General features: G+C 41.9%; 1 protein-coding gene across 1 annotated transcript in view; it reads right to left on the bottom strand.

The window, feature by feature from the left end:
• The window catches only part of SNTB2 (syntrophin beta 2), a 116,120-nt gene that overhangs the window by 49,608 nt on the left and 43,771 nt on the right, over positions 1-22,741 (bottom strand). The window contains exon 2 of the mRNA XM_023210285.3: positions 3,192-3,405. Coding sequence (XP_023066053.1) covers positions 3,192-3,405 — 214 coding nt within the window. The remainder of the gene's footprint in view (positions 1-3,191; positions 3,406-22,741) is intronic.

Below are 22,741 nucleotides of genomic sequence, written 5' to 3'. Positions count from 1 at the left end.
TTGGCCAGGCCGGTCTCAAACTCCTGATGTCAAGTGATCCACCTGCTTTGGCCTCTCAAAGTGCTGGGATTACATGTGTGAGTCACTGCACCCGGCCAAATTTTGATATCTTAAGTAAAATTAGAACAAGTTGCTTTGAAGCATTAAGACTGATAATCTCAAAACTAGCGTGGATCTTCTAAGACCTTTCCTTATATAGTATGCCATGGTCAAGTAGACTGATCATTTACTGAAAAGGAAGGTATAATAGCACAACTCTGGTAGCCCTAAACTGCCCTCTCCATTTGGTTCTGAAGATCTATTTCACATCTGACAGTCACCAAATGTCTTTAGCGTATAAATATGTCAGAGAATTCAGCCCCCAAGTTTTAACAAAGACCAAGGTTACTGGACTTCAATCCTTAGTGAATGATGAAGTAGCACAACATTTAGCAATACAGCCAAGTCATATCATCTTCCTTCCTTCTTTGCCCACTCCCACAACCCTGGGTTTCTATGGAAATTTTCTAACGTTTTGCCTTTTTCTTCAATACCCAGCTACATCAGCAGCACTATAGGTACCTATTCTCAGAAATGATTTATTGCCGGGCGTGGTGGCTCATGCCTGTAATCCTAGCACTTTGGACGACGAAAGCGAGTAGATTGCTGGAATCTAGGAGTTGGGGACCACTCTGGGCAATGTAGCAAAACCCTTTCTCTACAAAAAATACAAATATTAGCTGGGCACAGTGGCATGCACCTGTAGTCCCAGCTACTTGGGAGGCTAAGGCAGGGGAATTACTTGAGCCCAGGAAGCAGAGGTTGCAGTGAGCTGAGACCATGCCATTGTACTCTAGCCTGGGCGATGGGAGTGAAGCCTGTCTCAAAAAAAAAAAAAAAAAAAAATGATTTATAACAAAATTGACTCTGTACTTTTCTCAGCCTGACAGCTAGTTGACAAATGCAGTTGTAATTTGTTTTTCTTTATCACATTGTTTCTCTATTCTACTTAATTCTCTCTGGTCCCTAACTTAAAAAAAAAAAAAAAAAGCCCATGATTAACAGACCAATGGCTCTATATAAATGTATCTCTTTTTTTTCTCTCTCTCTTCTTTTTTTTTCTTTTTGGTAAAGATAGGGTCTTGTTATATTGCCCAAGCTAGTCTTAAACTCCTGGCCTCAAGCAATCCTCCTGCCTCAGCCTCCCAAAGTACTGAGCTAAGTGTGAGCCACCACCATGTCTGGCTCAAATGTATCTCATTTATTTTTATTTATTTTTTTTTTTAAATTTTTTTTCTTGAGGCAGAGTCTTGCTCTGTCACCCAGGCTAGAGTGCAGTGGCGCAATCTCAGCTCACTGCAACCTCTGCCTCCAGGTTCAAGCAATTCTCCTGCCTCGGCCTTTCAAGTAGCTGGGATTACAGGTGCCTGCCACCACGCCTGGCTAAGTTTTGTATTTTTAGTGGAGACAGGGTTTCACCATGTTGGCCAGGCTGGTCTTAAACTCCTGACCTCAAGTGATCCACCTGCCTCGGCCTCCCAAAGTGCTGGGATTCCAGGAGTGAGCCACCTCTCCCAGCCCAAATTAAATTCTTACTTTATGAAAAGAATACAATATTTCTTTAAAGATCAAGCTGTGTTGCACTTAGATGATTCAACATATATACAACCTTCCAGGAATAAACCTATACTTAGCACAAAGTAATTTCTACAATGTCTTGAACTTTTAAAACAAAGCAACAATTTAAATATATCAGAATATAATTTTCAAAATGTGTTTACATAGTTGTCAGTTAAGACTTTTCTTTTTTAAAGAGACAGGATATTGTTCTGTCACGCAGGCTACAGTGCAGTGGCACAATCCTAGCTCACTGCAGCCTTGAACTCTTGGGTTCAAGTGATCCTCCCACCTTAGCCTCCCAAGTAGCTAGGACTACAGGTGCACGCCAGTAAGTCTGGCTAATTTTTTTAAAAAATGCTGTAGAGGTGGGGTCTCACTATGTTGCCCAAGCTGGTCTTAAATTCTAGCTTTAAGCAGTTCTCTAACCCTGGCCTCCCAAAGTGCTGGGATTACAGGTGTGAGCCATTGTGCCCAGCAGAGGTAAGACTTCTTAAAAATACTATTTCTTGAGAACCTACTGTATGTGCTTGGCTCTGTGTAAGGGCCTTTATAGGTACCATCTCATTTAATTGGCACACTAAGTACCATTATCCCTTTTTTTACAGATGATGACATGGCGGTGTATAGAAGTGAAGGGACTTGCTCAGAACCTTACTTTGAGCAGGTGACCTAGTTGGGATTCAAACCAAGATCTACCTGACTGCAGAGCTCAGTTCATTCCAGCAAACCATGTAATATACTACAGAGCAGAAGCTTTGAAGCCTTAAATACCCAAGGAGGCCTTAAAAACCCAAAGAGGCTATTCAGTTTCTTGGTATCTTCTGTGCTCCATTCCATCCTGACCAGGCACCTGGCTGTGCATTAAGATCAGAGGAGACCATAATAGTGAAAACACATTATAAAAAGTCTGTCCTTAACTATGTCTTTGGGCAAGTTATTTTCATCTTATTTTTTCCCCTAATCTCTAACCTAACATTCAGTCTACCAGTGCCACTTTATTGAGTTAATGAAGACAAAATTATAGAGCACATATGATTATAGAACTAGGAGGGACATCAGAAATCATCCAATCTAATTTTCTCATTTTGCAAATGAGGAAACTGAGGTCAAGGGGAGCTAACTTGCCAGAGTCACATTGCTGGTTGATTCAGCCAAAACCATAATGCAGATCTCTAACTCTATACTACCTACAGTCTAAGGAATTTCCATCTAAGGAGATACTTAAAAATTGCTCTTTAACAAGAATTCTTTCAATTATAAAGTAATACATATTCATAGTGAAAAAAGTAATAACATTACGGAAAGATATAAAATGAAGAGAAGATGCCCCCTCTTTCTTTCTCTCCTTTAATCTTATTTGACAACCTGGGGGTAAAGCCATTAACAGTTTCTTGTGTGCCTGTCCAAAATTTTTTCTACACATATACATGTATATATGTAGAATAACTTAAAATGTGGAACCCCAAAAATGCATCTCTCACCTCAGACTGATGTTTTCCTCTCTATAATTGAGTTAACAGTCATATAATACTGCAACATGTCCTTAAGTTTGTAAAGCTGTAGGTGTGATGTTCTTGTTAGGTACACCTCACCTGTTTTCCAGATCCGGCATGCTTAGGTTTCTAGCAGCAAAGCACATTTTGAGAGGGATGATCTTCCTGTCTTTGGTGCTGTTCTGGTGTTTTGGCGAACCAGAGTCCTCACTGCCACTAAAGCTTGGTGACTGGGGGGCTGCACCTTCCCATGGCAGATCTGATACTAATGATGGCTTCTTGATATATGGTGTTACTTCTCGGATGAACTTGACTATGAACAAAAAAATCAAAGAAGGTTAGTAATTTTGCTTCCTATAATAAATGATAACTAAAGTATTCATATACATGCTATATCTATAACAAAGTGGGGGAAACGGCTGGGCGTGGTAGCTCACACCTGCAATCCCAGCACTTTGGGAGGCCAAGACAGGCAGATCACTTGAGGTCAGGAGTTCGAGGCCAGCCTGGTCAACATGGTGAAACCCTATCTCTACCAAAAGTACAAAAAATTAGGTGGGCGTGGTGGTATGCGCCTGTAGTCCCAACTACTCAGGAAGCTGAGGCAGGAGAATCACTTGAACCCGGGAGGCAGTGGTTGCAGTAAGCCGAGACTGTGCCATTGCACTCCAGTCTGGGCGACAGAGCAAGACTCTGCCTCAAAAACAAACAAACAAACAAACAAACAAAAAGTGGGGGAAATAAAGTAAGTTAAAGAGCCATGAATCTGCTGGAGATAGATTCAAAGTCAGACCCATCTAGGCTTTAGATGACACAACCTTTAGAAACGTCTCCATACTTCTACCCATTGGTTCCCTGTCTTCTCAAGTCATATAAAACAAACTTAATCTCTCTTTTACATTAGAACTCTGTAATTATCTGAAGATAGATTTTTCTCTTCTCTCTCCTCCCCATATTAAGCTAAGTATTTCTATTTCCATTCAATTCAATCAACTTTTATTAGCTACCTATCAAGTGTTGGGAATTAGGCTAGCTAGTAAAGACACGAGGGCAAATGAGCCATGGATTCTATCCCTCAAGGAATGCCCAGCCTTGCAGGGGAGACAGCTATGTAAACAGGTCATTACAGTTCTTAAAATCATTACAGTTCTTAAAAGTGCAAAAATAAAGCATATTCAAGATAAGGTATGATCTAATAAACACAAAGCCAACTCAACTGATCCCCCTTTCTTATTCAAAATACTCTATTTCCATTAATGTAGCCCCAAATGAAAATCAAGCTTTTAGTAAACAGAAAGCTTTTTTAAGTTCAATTTTAAAACTCATGAAACTCTTCTTTTACTTCAGTCATGACTACAATTACTGTCACTTAAGGCATGGTGTTCTTGTTTCAAAAACTAGACAAACTGGCTGGGCACAGTGGTACACACAGTTTCTCCTGTGAATAGGTAAAATATGCACATAAAACAAAACTCAAGAGCTATAAAAGGTTTTATAATAAAAGTCCAGATTTCTAGCTACCCTGTCTCCATTCCTGGAGGCAACCATTCAAAGAGATGCCTGGTGTGCTAAGTATGTATGAAAGTAAACACATACACGTGCATGTATATCTGATCATACATATGGTAGTATATTATGCTTACTGTGCTGCGCCTTGGTTTTTTTTATTTAATAAGGTTGATGATAGTCTTTTATTGGCCTAATAGTTGATAGCTAATTCTACAGCATGATGTGGTCATAGAGATGCCTTTGGAATCAAGAAGACCTGGTTCAAATCCTAACTGTGCTTGCTACTCAAAGCTATGTGACCGCCCTTAACTGTTCTGAGGTCCTCATCTACAAAATGAGTGTAACACTAAGCAAATAAAAATTTCAGGCACATACTAAACATTCAATAAATACAGTCGGTACCTTTCTTTTTCCTTCCCTAAATTAGAAAATTAGAGAAGAGTTAAAAAATGTTAATGGTAATCAGTAGAAGAGTTAAAGTTATTTTCCTATACATTATTTAAAAATATTTAGTAGGCCGGGCGTGGTGGCTCACGCCTGTAATCCCAGCACTTTGGGAGGCCGAGGCAGACAGATCACAAGGTCAGGAGATCAAGACCATCCTGGCCAACATGGTGAAACCCCGTTTCTACTAAAAAAAAAAAAAAAAAATACAAAAAATTAGCCAGGCGTAGTAGTGGACACCTGCAGTCCCGGCTACTCCAGAGGCTGAGGCAGGAGAATGGCGTGAACCCAGGAGGCAGAGCTTGCGGTGAGCTGAGAACGCACCACTGCACTCCAGCCTGGGCAACAGAGCGAGACTCCGTCTCTCTCACACACACACACACACACACACACTTACTGAAATTAAGTATAATAATAGAAAATACAACAATTCCAATGCTAGCATTTAGATGTAGTATATCTCTGTGCTTTTTGTGCATAGTTATAATACATGTGCTTCTGGGTAGAGTAAAAGCTAGCTGCCTCAGGCCACCAAGGAGATTTTTTTACCCTAGAAAAATCAGCAGGAGTGCAGTCAGTATATCCCTCGAGCAGCTGACTCAGGCATTTCAACACGTACTTTGTAGCTTTATGCTTTGAAGAACTTTGGCAGAAATTCCTAAGGTTTCAGGTACTGCAAATGGCAGAGGCATGCTTTTTGAATATTTAAGGCAGTACACTACTGGGCTACCAACTGGAGGAAATTAAAGACATTCTAAATGAATTACTGAATAATATAGTGGTTAGAAAAGAACCCTTAATGATCTACTCAGAAGTTCATTCAATCACACAGTAGCATCACTGAACTGATTACTACACACGTCCTAAAACAAAAACAGACATACGTATACAATTTATGTATCGCCTTATTAACAGAGCAATGAATTTTATCTGAGTTGATGGCAATGCAGTCCATACTCCCACCTAATTAGCCATCCATAACGGCAGAAGAGCTGTGGATGGACATCTGTTTCTAATGTACCTGAAGTTTGGGAATGGTGAAAAGTCAACAGTCTTCTGTTTCAGTCCTATGTTAAGACCTTAGGCCAGGCGCGGTGGCTCAAGCCTGTAATCCCAGCACTTTGGGAGGCCGAGACGGGCGGATCACGAGGTCAGGTGATCGAGACCATCCTGGCTAACACGGTGAAATCCCGTCTCTACTAAAAAATACAAAAAAAATCTAGCCGGGCGAGGTGGCGGGCAACTGTAGTCCCAACTACTCGGGAGGCTGAGGCAGGAGAATGCCATGAACCTGGGAGGCGGAGCTTGCAGTGAGCTGAGATCCAGCCACTGCACTCCAGCCTGGGCGACAGAGCGAGACTCCGTCTCAAAAAAAAAAAAAAAAAAAAAAAAGACCTTAAGACCTTAACCTGGACACGTGGCTGGATAAGCAGAGCCTTTACACCCCCACAGGGAGCTTTCAGTTCAACTCAGAACCTACAACATATTTCAGAATCATTTCATTTTTCCTGATAGTTGAAAATAATCCTCAAAATATTTAATCAAACACTGATGTTTACAAACTGTTTTGAGTGTTCAGAAGCTGAAGCTAATTTTCTTTCTTCCATTCATGTATCCCCCCCTTTTTTTTTTAGACAGAGTCTCACTCTGTCGCCCAGACTGGAGCGCAGTGGTGTGATCTCAGGTCAGTGCAAGCTCCGCCTCCTGAGTTCACGCCCTTCTCCTGCCTCAGCCTCCCGAGTAGTTGGGACTACAGGTGTCCGCCACCACGCCTGGCTAATTTTTTGTATTTTTAGTAGAGACGGGGTTTCACTGTGCTAGCCAGGATGGTCTTGATCTCCTGACCTCGTGATCTGCCCACCTCAGCCTCCCAAAGTGCTGGGATTACAGGCATGAATCACCGCGCCCGGTCTCATGTATCCCTTTTACTGAATGTGAAGGGGGCTTCCTCCCACCCCAAAAGCATTACTGTGATCCCTTCTCTTCTTTAGAGTGACAAAAACACATACATGTACTGTACACATGTACTTGTAAAGATGTCTGGAAGACATCTTAATCAAAATATCAATAGTGCTTATATACAGGTGTAGGATTGCATTTTTTTCTTTATGTCGTTGTGTATATTTAAAATTTTTGTAAGTCCATAGCATTTATTTTTAAAAGTTATTTAAGAAATGAAGAAAACTTATTTTGTAGCCTTGTTCAAACTCTATCTTAATTTTATTTTTGAGACAGGGTCTCACTGTGTCCCCCAGGTTGGAGTGCAGTGGCACAATCATAGCTCGCTGTAATGTCCAATTTTTGGCCTCGAGTGATCCTGCCTCATCCTCCTGAGTAGCTGCAACTACAGGCACACACCAACACATCTGGCTAATTTTTAAATTTTTTGTAGAGACAAGGTCTTGCTATTTTGCCCAGGCTCGTCTCAAACTCCTGGCTTTAAGCAAGTCTCCCACCTGAGCCTCTCAAAGCGTTGGGATTACAAGCATGAGCCACCAACCAGCCTCTTGCTCAAACTTTAAACATGAAAGACCTGTAAACGGAAATCTTGTTGAGGCTTCAAATACTATAATGCACTGGATGGGATCCAGAATCCAACTGATTCTTACTGAATTCTAAGCTCTAATGAATAAGGTTATGAAGAGTTCCATGTTTGGGGCATGAGGCAGCATCTGATTTTAAACTGAACGCTAGTTAAGTGGCTTTTTTTTTTTTTTTTTTTGAGACAAGGTCTGGCTCTATCACCCAGGCTGAAGTGCAGTGGCGTGATCTCAGTTGACTGCAACCTCTGCCTCCTGGGCTCAAACCGTCCTCCCTTCTTAGCCTCCTGAGTGGCTGGGACTACAGGCGCACACCACCATACCCTGCTAATTTTTGTATTTTTAGTAGAGACAGGGTTTCGCTTTGTTGCCCAGGTTGGTGTCTAATTGGTGAGCTCAAACAATCCACCCGCCTTGGCCTCCCAAAGTGCTGAGATTATAGGTATGAGCCACTGCACCCCACCTGTTAAGTGGCTTTTTTTTTTTAAAGTAGAGACGGGGTTTCACCATGTTGGTCAGACTGCTTGCCAACTCCTGACCTCAAGTGATCCGCCCACCTCGGCCTTTCCCAAAGTGCTGGGATTACAGGCCTAAGCTGCCATGCCCACTCTGGCTTTTTAAAGCTTATCTAGGCCGGGGCTGAGCATGGTGGCTCATGCCTGTAATCCCAGCACTTTGGGAGGCTGAGGTGGGTGGATCATGAGGTCAGGAGTTCAAGACTAGCCTGGGCAAGATGGTGAAACCCCATCTCTACTAAAAATATAAAAATTCACCGGATGCGGTGACAGGCACCTGTGATCCCAGCTACTGGGGAGGCTGAAGCAGGAGAATCGCTTGAACCCAGGTGGCAGAGGTTGCAGTGAGCTGAGATTGTGCCACTGCACTCCAGCCTGGGCTACAAAGTGAGACTCCGTCAAAAAAAAAAAGAAGCTTATCCAGGCTGGGCACAGTGGCTCACACCTATAATCCCAGCACTTTGGGAGGCCGAGGAGGGTGGATCACTTGAGGTCAGGAGTCCAAGACCAGCCTTGCCAACATGGCGAAAACCTATCTTTAATAAAAATACAAAATTAGCCGGGTGTGGTGGTAGGTGCCTGTAATCCCAGCTACTTGGGAGGCTGAGGCAGAACTGCTTGAACCCAGGAGGCAGAGGTTACAGTGAGCCAAGGTCATGCCATTGCACTCCAGCCTGGACAACAAGAGCAAAACTCTGTCTCAAAAAAAAAAAAAAAAAAACGAACAAAACAAAAAAAACCTTATCCAAAAAGATACATAATAGCGCAGACACAGCCTATGGCTGCAAACACACATATTTGGATAAATGGATCAACCTATTTTATAATCATCAACTTCTCATATAATCGTTATGTTCCTCTTTATCTCTAACTCTTACCTTTTTCATGTCCCAACTGGTGCTCTTTACTATGAGTTTAAGTGAAACTAAGTTAGTCACACAACATTATTTTCCCTGCTTTTGCAAGCAAGTTTGTTCCTGGATTATTCTCAGAATGGAAGATCTGGCTGTGCATTCTGCACAGGAATGAGTTATGCTGACAGTCACTGTTAAAGTATTCTCTCAGGAGGATTCTCTCCAACCTCATCCCAAGCTCCTCTCTCAAGTCAGGAGCCTGATAAATGACCACCAAAAACATGAGGAAGGAATTGCTTTGAGTAAAAAGCCTTTTACATTCTCAACTTGCAGGTGTCTTCCAGCTCAAGTCTCCTGGCCATTTGGGGTTTTGAGTAGACTGCAGTCTAGAGTCTGGTGACATGAACCTTGAATGAGTTCAGGGTGACTCTTTCACTCTCCCTCTTCATTCTAAAATAACATAGCATATTCACTAATTTATTGAGCTCCTGCTATATACCAGGAACTGTTTTAGGGACGTAGAATTATTAGTCAGTGAATAAAGTATGCAAAAAATAATGTAATTAAAAATTTACTGAAATTCTAGAGAAACAAAAACTTACATTCACACAAAAGCCTGTACACTAATGTTCTTAGCAGCTCTATTTGTAAGTACCACAACTGGAAACAACCCAAATTTCCTTCAATGGTGAATGGATAAACTGTGATACAGCTATAGAATAGAACACTATTCAGACATAAAAAGGAATCAACTATTTATAACTCAGTAACTTGGATGAATCTGAAAGGCATTATACCAGTCTCAAAAGTTATATGATCCCATTATTGAAAAGAAAAAACTATATGACAAAAAATTCAGTGGTTTCTGGCCAGGCACCATGGCTCATTCCTGTAATCCCAGCATTTTGAGAGGCTAAAGTGAGCAGATCACTTAAGGTTAGGAGTTCAAGACCAGCCTGGCCAACATGGTGAAACCCCACCTCTACTAAAAATACAAAAATTAACCAGACATAGTGGCGCACGCCTGTAATCCCAGCTACTCAGGAGGCTGAGGCAGGAGGCTTGAACCTGGGAGGCGGAGGTTGCAGTGAGCTGAGAATGTGCCACTGCACTCCAGCCTGGGCAACAGAGCAAGACCCTGTCTTGACCAAAAATAAATAAATAAATAAAAATAAAAAAATAAATTCTGTGGTTTCTAAGGGTTAGGGGTAAGAAAGGATATGATTATAAAAGGGTAGCACAACAGAGTTTTCTGAAACCATGGAACGGTCCTGTATCCTGATTGTGGTGACAGTTACAAGAATTTATGTAGGTATTATAAATTATGTATGTGTCCAAATTCATAGAGCTGTATACCTTAAGGGAAAAAATTCAATTTTACAGTATGATAATTACAAAATAAAATAAGTAAATTATACAGTATATTAGAAGATGTTAAGTGTGATGGGAAAAGGAAACACAGCAAGGGAAGGGGTCGGAAATCATGCCCGGGGTGTCAGTTTGTAATTTTAAATATGGTAGTTAGGGTAAGCCATTAAGAAGATGTTTGAACAAAGACTTTAGGAGATGGGGGAGTTGGCCATGCAAATATCTGGGAGAAGCATTCTAGCCAGGGAGACAGTGTTAAAGCAGTAAGGAGGCCCAGAGTAACTGGAGCTGGGTAAGTGAGGGGGACAGAGTAAAAAATGAGGTCACAAAGGTAATGGGGCTGGGAGGCAGACCATGTACGGCCTTTTAGGTCATGGCAAGGACTTTGGCTTTTATTCTGAAATGGGAAGCTATTGGGAGATTTTCAGGAGCAAGTGACCACTATGTTGAAAATAGAATGAAAGAAGGCCAAGGCAGAAGCAGGAAGACCAGCTGGCAGGTTATCAGGGATGAGAGATGATGGGAGTTGGACCAGGGGAATAGTAGTGGAGGTAGTGAGAAGTGGTCAGATTCTACATCAGATTACATAAGGGGGTGACAAAAAGAAGAGTCAAGGATAATGTCAAGATTTTTGTCCTGAACAACTAGAAGGATAGAGTTCCCCTTGACAGGTTTAGAAGAAAGATGAGGAACCTGAGACATACATTACACAATCAAGTCTAACAGGCAGCTAGATGTATAAGCCTGCAGTTCAGGAAATGGGTGTAGGCTAGAAACATGAATTTGGGAACTATGAGCATATGGTTGCTATTTAATGCCATGAAACTGGATAAGATCACTGTATCAGTCAGGATCCCAGCAGGAAACCATAGTAAGGGATTTAATAGAGGGACAACTTATGAAGGTATGGACAGAATGCACGGAAACCACATGGGAAAATAGAGTGTAGTATCCCAGGGCTATTAACAGAGTGGCTGTTTCCACCACTAGGCCTGAAGGAACTAGGAAAGAAAGTGGGTATCAAACCCAGAAGAAAAGAGCCCTACAAAGACCGACATGAGAGGAGTAGGACTTTCAGTCAATTCAGCTAGATTCAAATTGGGTGCCAAGGGGATAAATGCTCCAACCTCATCCTCCTCCTTCTTTCCCTCCAATGTCCTACTGGGGCTCTACATTGGCCAAACCCAACAAAAACCAAAGGCCACGGAAGTCTGCTGATATTGTCCATGCAGGTCAGCATCCTGGGACAGATGGCATGTAGAGAAGGAGCGGACCTAGAAGGGTCAATGGAAGACTTCCAGCACAAGCAAGGAAGTAAGTATGGAAGAGAAAGCAGACACTCCACTATCAAAGGGCTAGAGAGAAAAGGAGGTAGGAGGTAGGCAGAAGATCCATGAAACACAAGTGCGCCATAGAAATACTGGCTTAATGAGCATGGTGGCTTATGCCGGTAATCCCAGCACTTTGAGAGGCCGAGACGGGCGGATCACCTGAGGTCGGGAGTTCGAGACCAGCCTGACCACATGGAGAAACTCCGTCTCTACTAAAAAAATACAAAATTAGCCGGGCATGGTGGCACATGCCTCTAATCCCAGCTCCTTGGGAGGCTGAGGCAGGAGAATCACTTGAACCCAGGAGGCGGAGGTTGCAGTGAGCTGAGATCATGCCATTTCACTCCAGCCTGGGTGACAGAGCAAAACTGTGCCACGAAAAAAACAAAAAAAGAAAGAAATACTGGCCTCTAAAATAGTACCAAGTTTACCCCAACTGAAAAAGCACTCCCTTGACCTGACGAACCCAGACTTGGCTCTTCCCTCCCTTCACCATTCCTTGAAAATCAAAACAAACAATTTCTGCTTATTGTTTCTATTCTCTCCTTCCACTCCTTAATCTCTTCTGAATTAAAACAGCGTTCTAAAGGGTCATTAATGTTTTCTCACCCAATCCAAAGGCCCTTTCTCAATCCTTATGCTCGACAGTTCCAATATGTATGGCAATGCACTCTACCAACTGTTTTGTATTCCTTCTTTCTGGCCATTTATTTTTTAAGTGCCTTTTTTCTCCTCCTAGCCCTATAATCTAGGTGTTCCCTAAGGCTCTGATGTTAGCACTTCTCACTTTATCCTCTCATCCCTGTCAGCTTTCTGCTGGATCTCTAGTTTGACACAGCTCTCTAGAACCAGTATCTCCTGTTGGCCCCAATCTCACCACCTGGGTACTGCCCCATCCTTCAGATTCAACATATCCAAACAAGAACTAATCTTCATCATCCTTTATCCCCCTGCTCCTGTGCTCACTCTTGTTGTTATTAGGATTAGCATCATCTTTCTCGCCACCCAGGATCTAAACCAGTACTACAGTTAGTCTGGTGTGAAGCACACTCTTCTGTATTTTATTTAGGGTTGCCCAGGTGGTTAATTCTCATGCTCAATCAAGGTTTGGAAAATGCTTCTCTAAACCTTTGCAGATCACTCTCTGTCCCTATCCGCTACATCTAATCAGGTGCCAAACCACATCTGAAATTGTTCTCTAGCCTACCTACTCCCCTCAGTTTCCACTGCTAACAACATTCCTTGGTTAACCCAGAACAGCCACTGTAATGGTGCTGCTGCTTTTTTTTTTTTTTTTTTTTTTTTGGGTAATTGTAAAATATACACAACATAAAGTTTACTATTTTAACCATTTTTTTTTACATGTACAGTTCAATGCACTAAGTATTCACATTGTTGTGAAACCACCACCACCAACCATCTCCAGAACTTTTTCATTTTCCCCAACTAAAACTCTATACCCACTAAACAATTTACTCCCCATTCCCTTCTCCCCTGGCAACCACCATTCTACTTTCTGTCCTTATGAGTTTGACACTCTAGGTAGGTGGACTCATACAATACTTGTCCCTTTGTGTCTGCACTGGCCTCTTAACTGATCTCCTTGCCCAGACCCTCTTCCCTTCTCTCATTCCTTTACACAAGGTTGCCAGGTTGATTGTCCTAGAACCCAACTCATACCAGACCACTCCCGATTTCAGAGTCTCTATGGTTTCCTATTGTCTGAAGAATGTAGTCCAAAGCCTTGTGTATAAATTCATCTTTCCAACCATCTCTTCTCTTCTGTCCCCTCAAACATCTTACTACTTAAAATGCTTGCACAAGAAAACCCACTAAAAGATTCCAAGCAGAAGCACAGGCCACCACAACCCAGTAAACTACTTGCAGAAAGGTATATTCCGACTTTTCCTGTATCCTTATTTATATTGATTCACTCATTTCTTGACTTTCATGTGTCCAAATCATACCCATTTCCCAAAGCACATCTTAAATTCCATCTCTATTAATCTTAATGCAAAAGTAATGGGAGCTTACTAAGATCTAGCACAGATAAACTAGTAATTCTATATATCTAATTGGACTGCATCCACACAACTCCAAGAACAGTTGTAGAAGTGGTAGCTAATGGGTTCAAACTCACCACAATTCCAGGATATGTGAAGAAACTTAGTACAGCAGCTGATGTGCCCCTGATATTGGTCAGACAGAAATTTCCTCATTATAGGCCTGAAAGCAGAGAAAAAAATTCCTGGTACTATGTTGTTAGCCCTGGGGATACAGCAGTTTGAAGCTGTCATATTGGTGCCAGGGTTTTTCGTTTTGTTTGTTTTCTTTCTGCTCCCCACTTCCCGCCTTTCTTCCTTTCCCTTCCTTTTAGTTCCCCCCTCCCCCACTTTGGTCTCATTTCTAGGACTCTCACAGGTATTCTGAAGGACATTTACAGTGATTAAAGTCTCTAAAATTTAAACTCCTTTCTCCACCTATATAGAAACTACAGAGAAAAGCCCAGTGTTCTGAAAGGCAATCACACTGGCTAATGCTTGAACAAGATGTTACTCAATATTGTTTCTATAATATGGATACACATTACAGGGGTTTTGAGATACCACTTAACATTTATGCTTAGGATAGTTCTAGACCCAGGAAGTGAACAAGAAGGGAAGACACCCATTCATCTATTCTACATAAAATTAAAACTGGCTAGGATGTTCCAAACCACTCATCAGAACCAAGTTGAACGCCGGGCATGGTGGCTCCTGCTGTAATCCTATCACTTTGGGGGGAAAAAAATTAGCCAGGCATGGTGGCGTGTGCCTGTAATCCCAGCTACTCAGGAGGTTGAGGCAAGAGAATTGCTTGAAACCAGGAGACGGAGGCTGCAGTGAGCCAAAATTGTGCCACACACTCCAGCCTGGGAGAGACTCTGTCTTTTAAAAAAAAAAAAAAAAAGAACCAAGTTGTCCAGGTCAGAGTGCAGTAGCACAATCATAGCTCACTGCAGCCTCAAACTCCTAGGCTGAAGGGATCTTCTTAACTCAGCCACTTGAATAATTAGGACTACAGATATGCACAACTGTACCTGGCTAATTTTTTTTATTTTTTGCAGAGACAGTGGGGTCTCGCTATGTTGCCACGGCTGGTCTTGAACTTCTGGCCTCAAGTGATCCTCCTGCTTTAGCCTCCCAAAGTGCTGGGATTACAAGTATTGAGGCACCATACCTGGCCAGGGAACTTAGTTAACACTACACTGAACATCTTTTTCAGTGGAGAAATTAGTGGGTCAAAGTAATATTTAAGGATCATGGTAAGTATTGCCAAATTGCTCCCCCTGAAAATCTGTACCATTTTTATACCCCCACCAGCAATATATAAGCATCTCCATGTCAGTACACTTGCCAACATGAAGTAATCCCACTTAAAAGAACCCTTGCTATTTTTTTTTTTTTTTTTTTTTGAGACAGAGTCTCTCTGTGCCCCCAGGCTGGAGTGCAGTGGCCGGATCTCAGCTCACTGCAAGCTCCGCCTCCTGGGTTCACGCCATTCTCCTGCCTCAGCCTCCCGAGTAGCTGGGACTACAGGCACCCGCCACCTCGCCCGGCTAATTTTTTTGTATTTTTAGTAGAGACGGGGTTTCACCGTGTTAGCCAGGATGGTTTCGATCTCCTGACCTCGTGATTCGCCCGTCTCGGCCTCCCAAAGTGCTGGGATTACAGGCTTGAGCCACCGCGCCCGGCCTACAACCCTTGCTATTTTAATAGGTGAAAAATGGTATATATGCCCACCCAATCTTGATCTCCTGTCTCAACAAATGCAGGATATTATTATTTTCTTCTACTTAAAAGCAGGAAATTCATGTCTCTTTATGCTTTTATTTTGTCTGAAGAACTGGGAGGGGTGATTTGTGATAACAGTAGAGAGTTACAGGACAGTCACCAGAACCTCATATCTCACACAAATAGAATCTGAGTTCTTGATGTACCAGCGTATCTAAAGTCATACTTAATTTCCCATTATTGCCTTGTCATTTAACTCTGTGAAGTTAGTTCCTTTCCTCTTGCTAGGCATGAGGGTGGGAAAAGTCGTCAACAAGAAAACCAAGCATGACCTAAGAAGCAGCAGTGTCTCCCAGATTTATAAGATGTGGTTTAGGTTTATGGTGATCTTGGAATTTTCAGTTCAGTTCATTATCCATCTTTCCTTCTCTGTTCCAATCTAAGCTCTGGTCCAAATCAATAAAAGTAGGAGAAATATCCTTTTCTGAAGATCTCAAATTACTACTGGGATAACAAAAAAAATTCAAGTATAATTTTAAACCTCTGAGCTATAGTGAAATAAGGTAGCTCTGAAATTTGTCCCCAGAAATTAAAATTTCAGGATTTAAAAATTATGGCCTTTTGGCTGGGGACAGTGGCTCACGCCTGTAATCCCAGCATTTTGAGAGGCTGAGGTAGGTGGATCACGAGGTCAAGAGAACGAGACCATCGTGGCTAACATGGTGAAACCCCGTCTCTACTAAAAATACAAACATCAGCTGGGTGTGGTGGCGGGCACCTGTAGTCCCAGCTACTCTGGAGGCTGAGGCAGGAGAATCACTTGAACCCAGGAGGCAGAGGTTGCAATGAGCCAAGATTGCACCACTGCACTCTAGCCTGGCGACAGTGAGACTCTGTCTCAAAAAAAAAAAAGAAAAAGAAAAAGAAAAGAAAAAAGACCTTTTAGAATGAATTTATACAAATTGGAAAAAAAAAAAAAAAAAAAAAGCCCCAGTATTTTTTAGGCCTCATCAAAGTCTAACTTGAATATCTATTACTTTTATACAAAAGTATTAGCGTTCATGCTTTTATACATACAAATGTAGAATAACAAGCAAGACTGAAATAATTTGGGGCTTTTGACTATCTACTGTATAAATTCTCCTTGGTAAACTTCTTTACTGATCTAATATAGTGAACTAGTTCTTGGTCATTTATAAATTAGATATTTGTTAACTGAATTTAAAAAGTGTTTTTCTTTGGAATGTTTCCTCAAACTACAAAAGAATACGCAAGCTTCTCAATTTTTTATAAAAAATGTTTTAAATATCTTCAGTTTGCATTTTTAAATGTTTTTGTAAGGAAGACAGCTACCAGCAAATTTCCCTGTGGAAACTGCCATATGGTAGGTATGTTTGTTTAAAATTCTTTATATAATTAATTGAAAATCTGGGAGACACTGCATCTGAACAATCACTTCAAATTACATATTTTTCTTTGGTTTTTAGTATTAAGATTTATATCTATTTTCTAGGCCACATCTGTTTTGTCTGTTTGTTTGTTTGTTTGTTTGTTTGTTTTGAGATGGAGTTTCACTCCTGTTGCCCAGGCTGGAGTGCAATGGCATTATCTCGGCTCACTGCAACCTCCGCCTCCTGGGTTTAAGCAATTCTCCTGCCTCAGCCTCCTGAATACCTGGGATTACAAGCATGCGCCACCACGCCCAGCTATTTTTATGTTTTAGTTGAGACGGGGTTTCTCTATGTTGGCTAAGCTGGTCTCCAACTCCCGACCTCAGATGATCTGCCTGCTTCACCTTCCCAAAGTGCTGGGATTACAGGTGTGAGCCACCTGATCCGGCAGGCCACATCTTTTTAAAAGTCAATTCTATTCTTTATACTTCTCTCCCCTAAAAAGCAGCACTGCTTTATGTGAAACAATGTTACAACTTGTTTTATATCCTTCTGCTTACTTCAAAACACAAAGCAAATGAGAAGATTGTTGACAGTGACAGTAAAAAAGTTTAGACCCTGTATAGAATGAGAAAAGGTAAGACTTTATTTAATTTCATTTTCACTAAGGCAGAGGCAATGAGAAAGGCAGTTTGCATAAGAAACAGGTTGGTTAAGAATAATTTATATTCCTCTTAGTCTCCTGCTCAAATATTAAAGTAGAGGCTACTTTTTGAAAACCTGAACCCAGCCGGGCGCAGTGGCTCATGCCTGTAATCCCAGCACTTTGGGAGGCTGAGGTGGGCAGATCACAAGGTCAGGAGTTTGAGACCAGCTTGGCCAACATGGTGAAACCCCATCTCTACTAAAAATACAAAAAATTAGCCAGGCTTGGTAGTAGCTGTTTGTAATCCCAGCTACTCAGAAGGCTGAGGCAGGAGACTCACTTGAACCTGGGAGGCGGAGGTTGCTGTGAGCTGAGATCGCGCCATTGCACTCCAGCCTGGGAGACAGAGTGAGACTGCATCTCAAAAAAAAAAAAGACATATACTATAAAATTAAGGGTATCAGAGTTATTGGTAAGTGATTAAAGCAAGTTCTAAGTTTTATATATTTAAAAAAAGTATATACAGATCAGTATGTTAATAAAGTGCTCAAGGCAATATGCCAATTTGCTAACAGTGGTCATATTTGTGAGTGCAATTACAGGAACTTCCATTTTAGAAATTAAGCATTTCTATAATGTTTGGACTTTCTATAATAAACATGTGCTCTGTAATAAATTATTATAAAGTTAACTTTTAAATACATGCCATCATGCCAGATGCAGTGGCTCAGGCCTGTAATTCCAGCAGTTTGGGAGGTCAAGAAGGGAGGACTGCTTGAGGCCAAGAGTCCGAGACCAGCCTGAGCAACATAGTAGGATCATGTATCTACAAAAAAATTTAAAATTAGCCAGGCATGGTAGCACATGCCTGTAGTCCCAGCTACTCGGGAGGCTGAGGCAGGAGAATCCCTTGAGCCAGGAGTTAAAGGCTGAAGTGAGCTATTTTTTTTTTTTTTTTTTGAGAAGGGTCTTGCTCTGTCACCTGGGCTGGAGTGCAGTGGCAGGATCTTGGCTCACTGCAACCTCTGCCTCCCGAGTTCAAGTGATTCTCCTGCCTCAGTCTCCCAAGTAGCTGAGACTACAGGTGTGTGCCACTACGCCCAGCTAATTTTTGTATTTTTAGCAGAGACGGGGTTTCACCATGCTGGTTGGCCAGGATGGTCTCGATCTCTTGACCTTGTGATCCGCCCACCTCGGCCTCCTAAAGTGCTGGGATCACAGGTGTGAGCCACTGCGCCCAGCCTGAAGTGAGCTATTACTGCACCACTGTACTTCAGCCTGGGTGACAGAGTAAGACTATGTCTCTTAAAAAAAAAAAAAATTCAGCTGAGCACAGTGGCTCACGCCTGTAATCCCAGCACTTTGGGAGGCCGAGGTGGGCGGATCATGGCTCAGGAGATCAAGACCATCCTGGCTAACATGGTGAATCCCTATCTCTACAAAAAAAATTCCAAAAAATTAGCTGGGCGTGGTGGCGGGTGCCTGTAGTCCCAGCTACTCGGGAGGTTGAGGCAGGAGAATGGTGTGAACCCAGGAGGCGGACCTTGCAGTGAGCCTAGATTGCGCCACTGCACTCCAGCCTGGGTGACACACACACAAAAATTCGGGCAGGACACAGTGGCTCACACCTGTAATCCTAGCACTTTGGGAGGCCAAGGAGGGTGGATCACTTGAGCCCAGGAGTTCAAGATGAGCCTGGGCAACGTGGCAAAATCTTATCTCTAAAAAAAAAAAGCCAGGTGTGGTGGCACGTGCCTGTAGTTCCAGCTACCCAGGAGGCTGAGGTGGGAGGATCACCTGAGCCTGGGTGGCTGAGGCTACAGGGTCTTGTTCATACCACTGCACTCCAGCTTGAATGACAGAGTGAGATCCTGTCACTAAATAAATAAATAATAAAGTGCCATCAAATAATAATGAAAAAAATTATTAGAAAAGTAATTTCAGAAATAGACTCAATAGCAAAACAATACAACAATGTTGGGGGAGTCACTCTTCAATAAATACTGAAGAAATAAGGGGGTATCAGTATGGAATTGCCTTACTTCTGTATCTTATACCCTACAATGAATTTGCATTAATCTACAATTGATGCTCTCTGGATATTTTTTGTAAAATCATTAATGCAAAGCAACAAGCTTTAAACTCAAATGAACCTCAGCTCAAGTCTTGATATTACCGTTTATCTGTTGAGAGGTTTGAAGATTACCTCTGAGCCTCAGTTTTCTCATTTGCAAAACATAACATACCACCCTTAAACTGCTATTGTGGGGGATTAAATGAGATAATGTGTAAAAGGTGCATAGGCCTGTGTTTGAGGGTTGTAGGTACTCAGTATGTGTATACTTAGTGTGTATGTATACATATACTTAGTGTGTATGTACATAATTAATAGAATATGCTTCAGAGAGAGTATAGCATAGTGGACAGAGTCAAAGATGTGAAACTGAACAGATTCAGATTTTAATTCCAGTTCTTCCAATTACAAACTTTGTGATTTTGGACAAATAATTTCACTTTAAAAATCTCAGTTTATATTGACCGGGCATGGTGGCTCACACCTATAATCCTAGCACTTTAGGAGGCCAAGGCAGGTGGATCATGAGGTCAGGAGATCGAGACCATCCTGGCTAACGTGGTGAAACCCTGTCTCTACTAAAAATACAAAAAAATTAGCTGGGTGTGGTGGTGGGCACCTGTAGTCCCAGCTACTCGGGAGGCTGAGGCAGGAGAATGGTGTAAACCCCGGGAGGCAGCACTTGCAGTGAGCCGAGATTGAGCCGTTGCACTCCAGCCTAGAGCAACATTCCATCTCAAAAAAAAAAAAAAAAAAATCTCAGTTTATAATCTATGAAATTCTTTCTTTCTTTTTATTTTTACTTTTATTTGAGATGGAGTCTCACCCTGTTGCCCAGGTTGGAGTGCAGTGGCGTGATCTTAGCTCCCTGCAACCTTTGCCTCCCAGGTTCAAGCGATACTCCCACCTCAACCTCCCAAGTAGCTGGGATTACAGGTGTGCACCACCATGCCTGGCTAATTTTTATATTTTTAGTAGAGATGGGGTTTCAACATGTTGGCCAGGCTGGTCTCGAACTCCTGACCTCAGGTGACCCACACTTCTCAGCCTCCCAAAGTGCTGGGATTACAGGCATGAGCCACCACGCCCGGTCATAATCTATGAAATTCTAATACTAACCCTAATACTAACTTTACCAAGTAACTGAGATGTTAAAGAAGCTTAACTAATAAAAGTAAACTGTTTCATAGTGTCTGAAAAACATTAGGCACTGAACATAACCTACAGAGTGAGGTTATTATGTATTATATCATTAAAGAATATCTGGACGTGGTAATTAAGGTATCCCCAGAAAAGCTCAGGCATAGGGGCGCACACCTGTAGTCCAAGCTACTCACGAGGCTGAGAGGGGAGAATTGTTTAAGCCCAGGAATTTGAAGCTGCAGTGAGCTATGATCATGCCACTGAACTCCAGCCTGGGTGACACAGTGAAACCCCATCTAACTTATCTAGAAAAAAAAAAAAAAAAAATCCAGAAAAACAGCAAGCTAACCATTCTTTGTCTCCCCTTCAGGAAAAGACCAATTTTGATCAAATATAACCTTCCTCACCTATATTCCTCTAACACTCTACATATCACTGACATGGCATCTGCCATATGTCACAGTTTTTGTTTTGTCTGTCTTTTCCAATTGACCAACGGGACACTGAAGGGATTAAAACTCAAGACGGAGTCAACAATAATTACAATACATCACTTCTACAGAGTTTATTCATAGTTTTTTAACTTTTTTCTTAGTCAACCTTCAGAACTGTATTGCAGTTTGTGTAGAGCTATTAGGTCCTGAATACATTCTTTTGCACATTCATAAAGCAAAATTCATGTCTTTTTCCAGTCCACACCCAATATTTCTATGACAGTGGCTTGAAATTAATTATGGTTGCTTCTAACCTCTTAAAGCAAGGTGAACCCCACTCTACATGGCATCACTGTAACAATATGCATACAGAGGTATAGCACAAATACATTTTATACATTGGTCAAAAATTGGCAGTGCATTGAGAAACGGTTTGTAGCAGGAATCACTAATGCACAGATGTACAGTCAATATTGATTAGATGAATTATGAGAGATTCTGCACAAATACAGATATACTTTTACAGTCCTAATTTTGTCTGTCCTAGTGAAATTCTCAGAAGTATTTCTGGCATGAGTAACACAATTCAGTTAAACGTTGTTGCTAATTGCTCTAGATTACAGATTCTTGCAACTATTTGAATAAAAGGCCCTTAGTCAGCCCCACTATGTGCTTATGACTATCTGGGACACGGTCACTCTTTCCATATACTGAAGGTTGTCACATAGACTCTATATGTATAAACTTATCTGCTGAGGGGTTAATTCAGCTAAATTTCTTATTAAAACAAATCTGCCATTAAGAGCAAAATTCTCCTTAGTAAACAATTATAAGCTTAAACAAATGGCTTCTGAATGAGCAGTTTGCTCCTGCAGTTACATAAAAATATAACCTTAGGGCCAGGCACCATGGCTCACACGTGTAATCCCAACATTTTGGGAGGCCAAGGCAGAAGGATTGCTTGAGCCCAGAAGTTCAAGACCAGCTTGGGCAACATCACAAGACCCCGTCTTTACAAAACAATTTAAAAATCAGCCTGGTGTGGTGGCATATGCTTGTAGCCCCAGCAACTCAGGACACTGATGTGGGAAGATTGCTTGAGCTTGAGAGGTCAAGGCTGCAGTGAGTCACAATCCCACCACCGCACTCCAGCGCAACAGTGGGAGATCTTGTCTCAGAAAAAAGCAAGAAAGATAAATGAAATCTTATCGTAAGGAGTCAATAATGGATTAAAATATTCTTATTAGAAAGTCAGTCCTTGCCTCACAAACACAACATATAGGCTTTTATCTATCCCTAGTACAAATGATAGGAAACAAAGGTTTTGTTTTACTCTTAAGAACCATAGGGTGGGCGTGGTGGCTCACGCCTGTAACCCAGCACTTGGGGAGGCTGAGGTAGACAGATCATCTGAGGTCAGGAGTTCAAGATGAGTCTGGTCAACATAGTGAAACCCCGTCTCTACAAAAATACAAAAATTAGCTGGTCATGATGGCGGATGCCTGTATTCCCAGCCACTCAGGGGCTGAGGTGGGAGAATTGCTTGAACTCAGGAAGTGGAGGCTGCAATGAGCCGAGATCGCGCCATAGCACTCCAGCCTGGGAGACAGAGTGAGACTCTGACCCA

This window comes from Piliocolobus tephrosceles, chromosome 17, assembly GCF_002776525.5.
Source record: "Piliocolobus tephrosceles isolate RC106 chromosome 17, ASM277652v3, whole genome shotgun sequence".
Lineage (NCBI taxonomy): Eukaryota > Metazoa > Chordata > Mammalia > Primates > Cercopithecidae > Piliocolobus > Piliocolobus tephrosceles.
The sequence above is the reverse complement of the archived record's forward strand: the minus strand, read 5'-3'. Positions and strand labels throughout refer to the sequence as shown.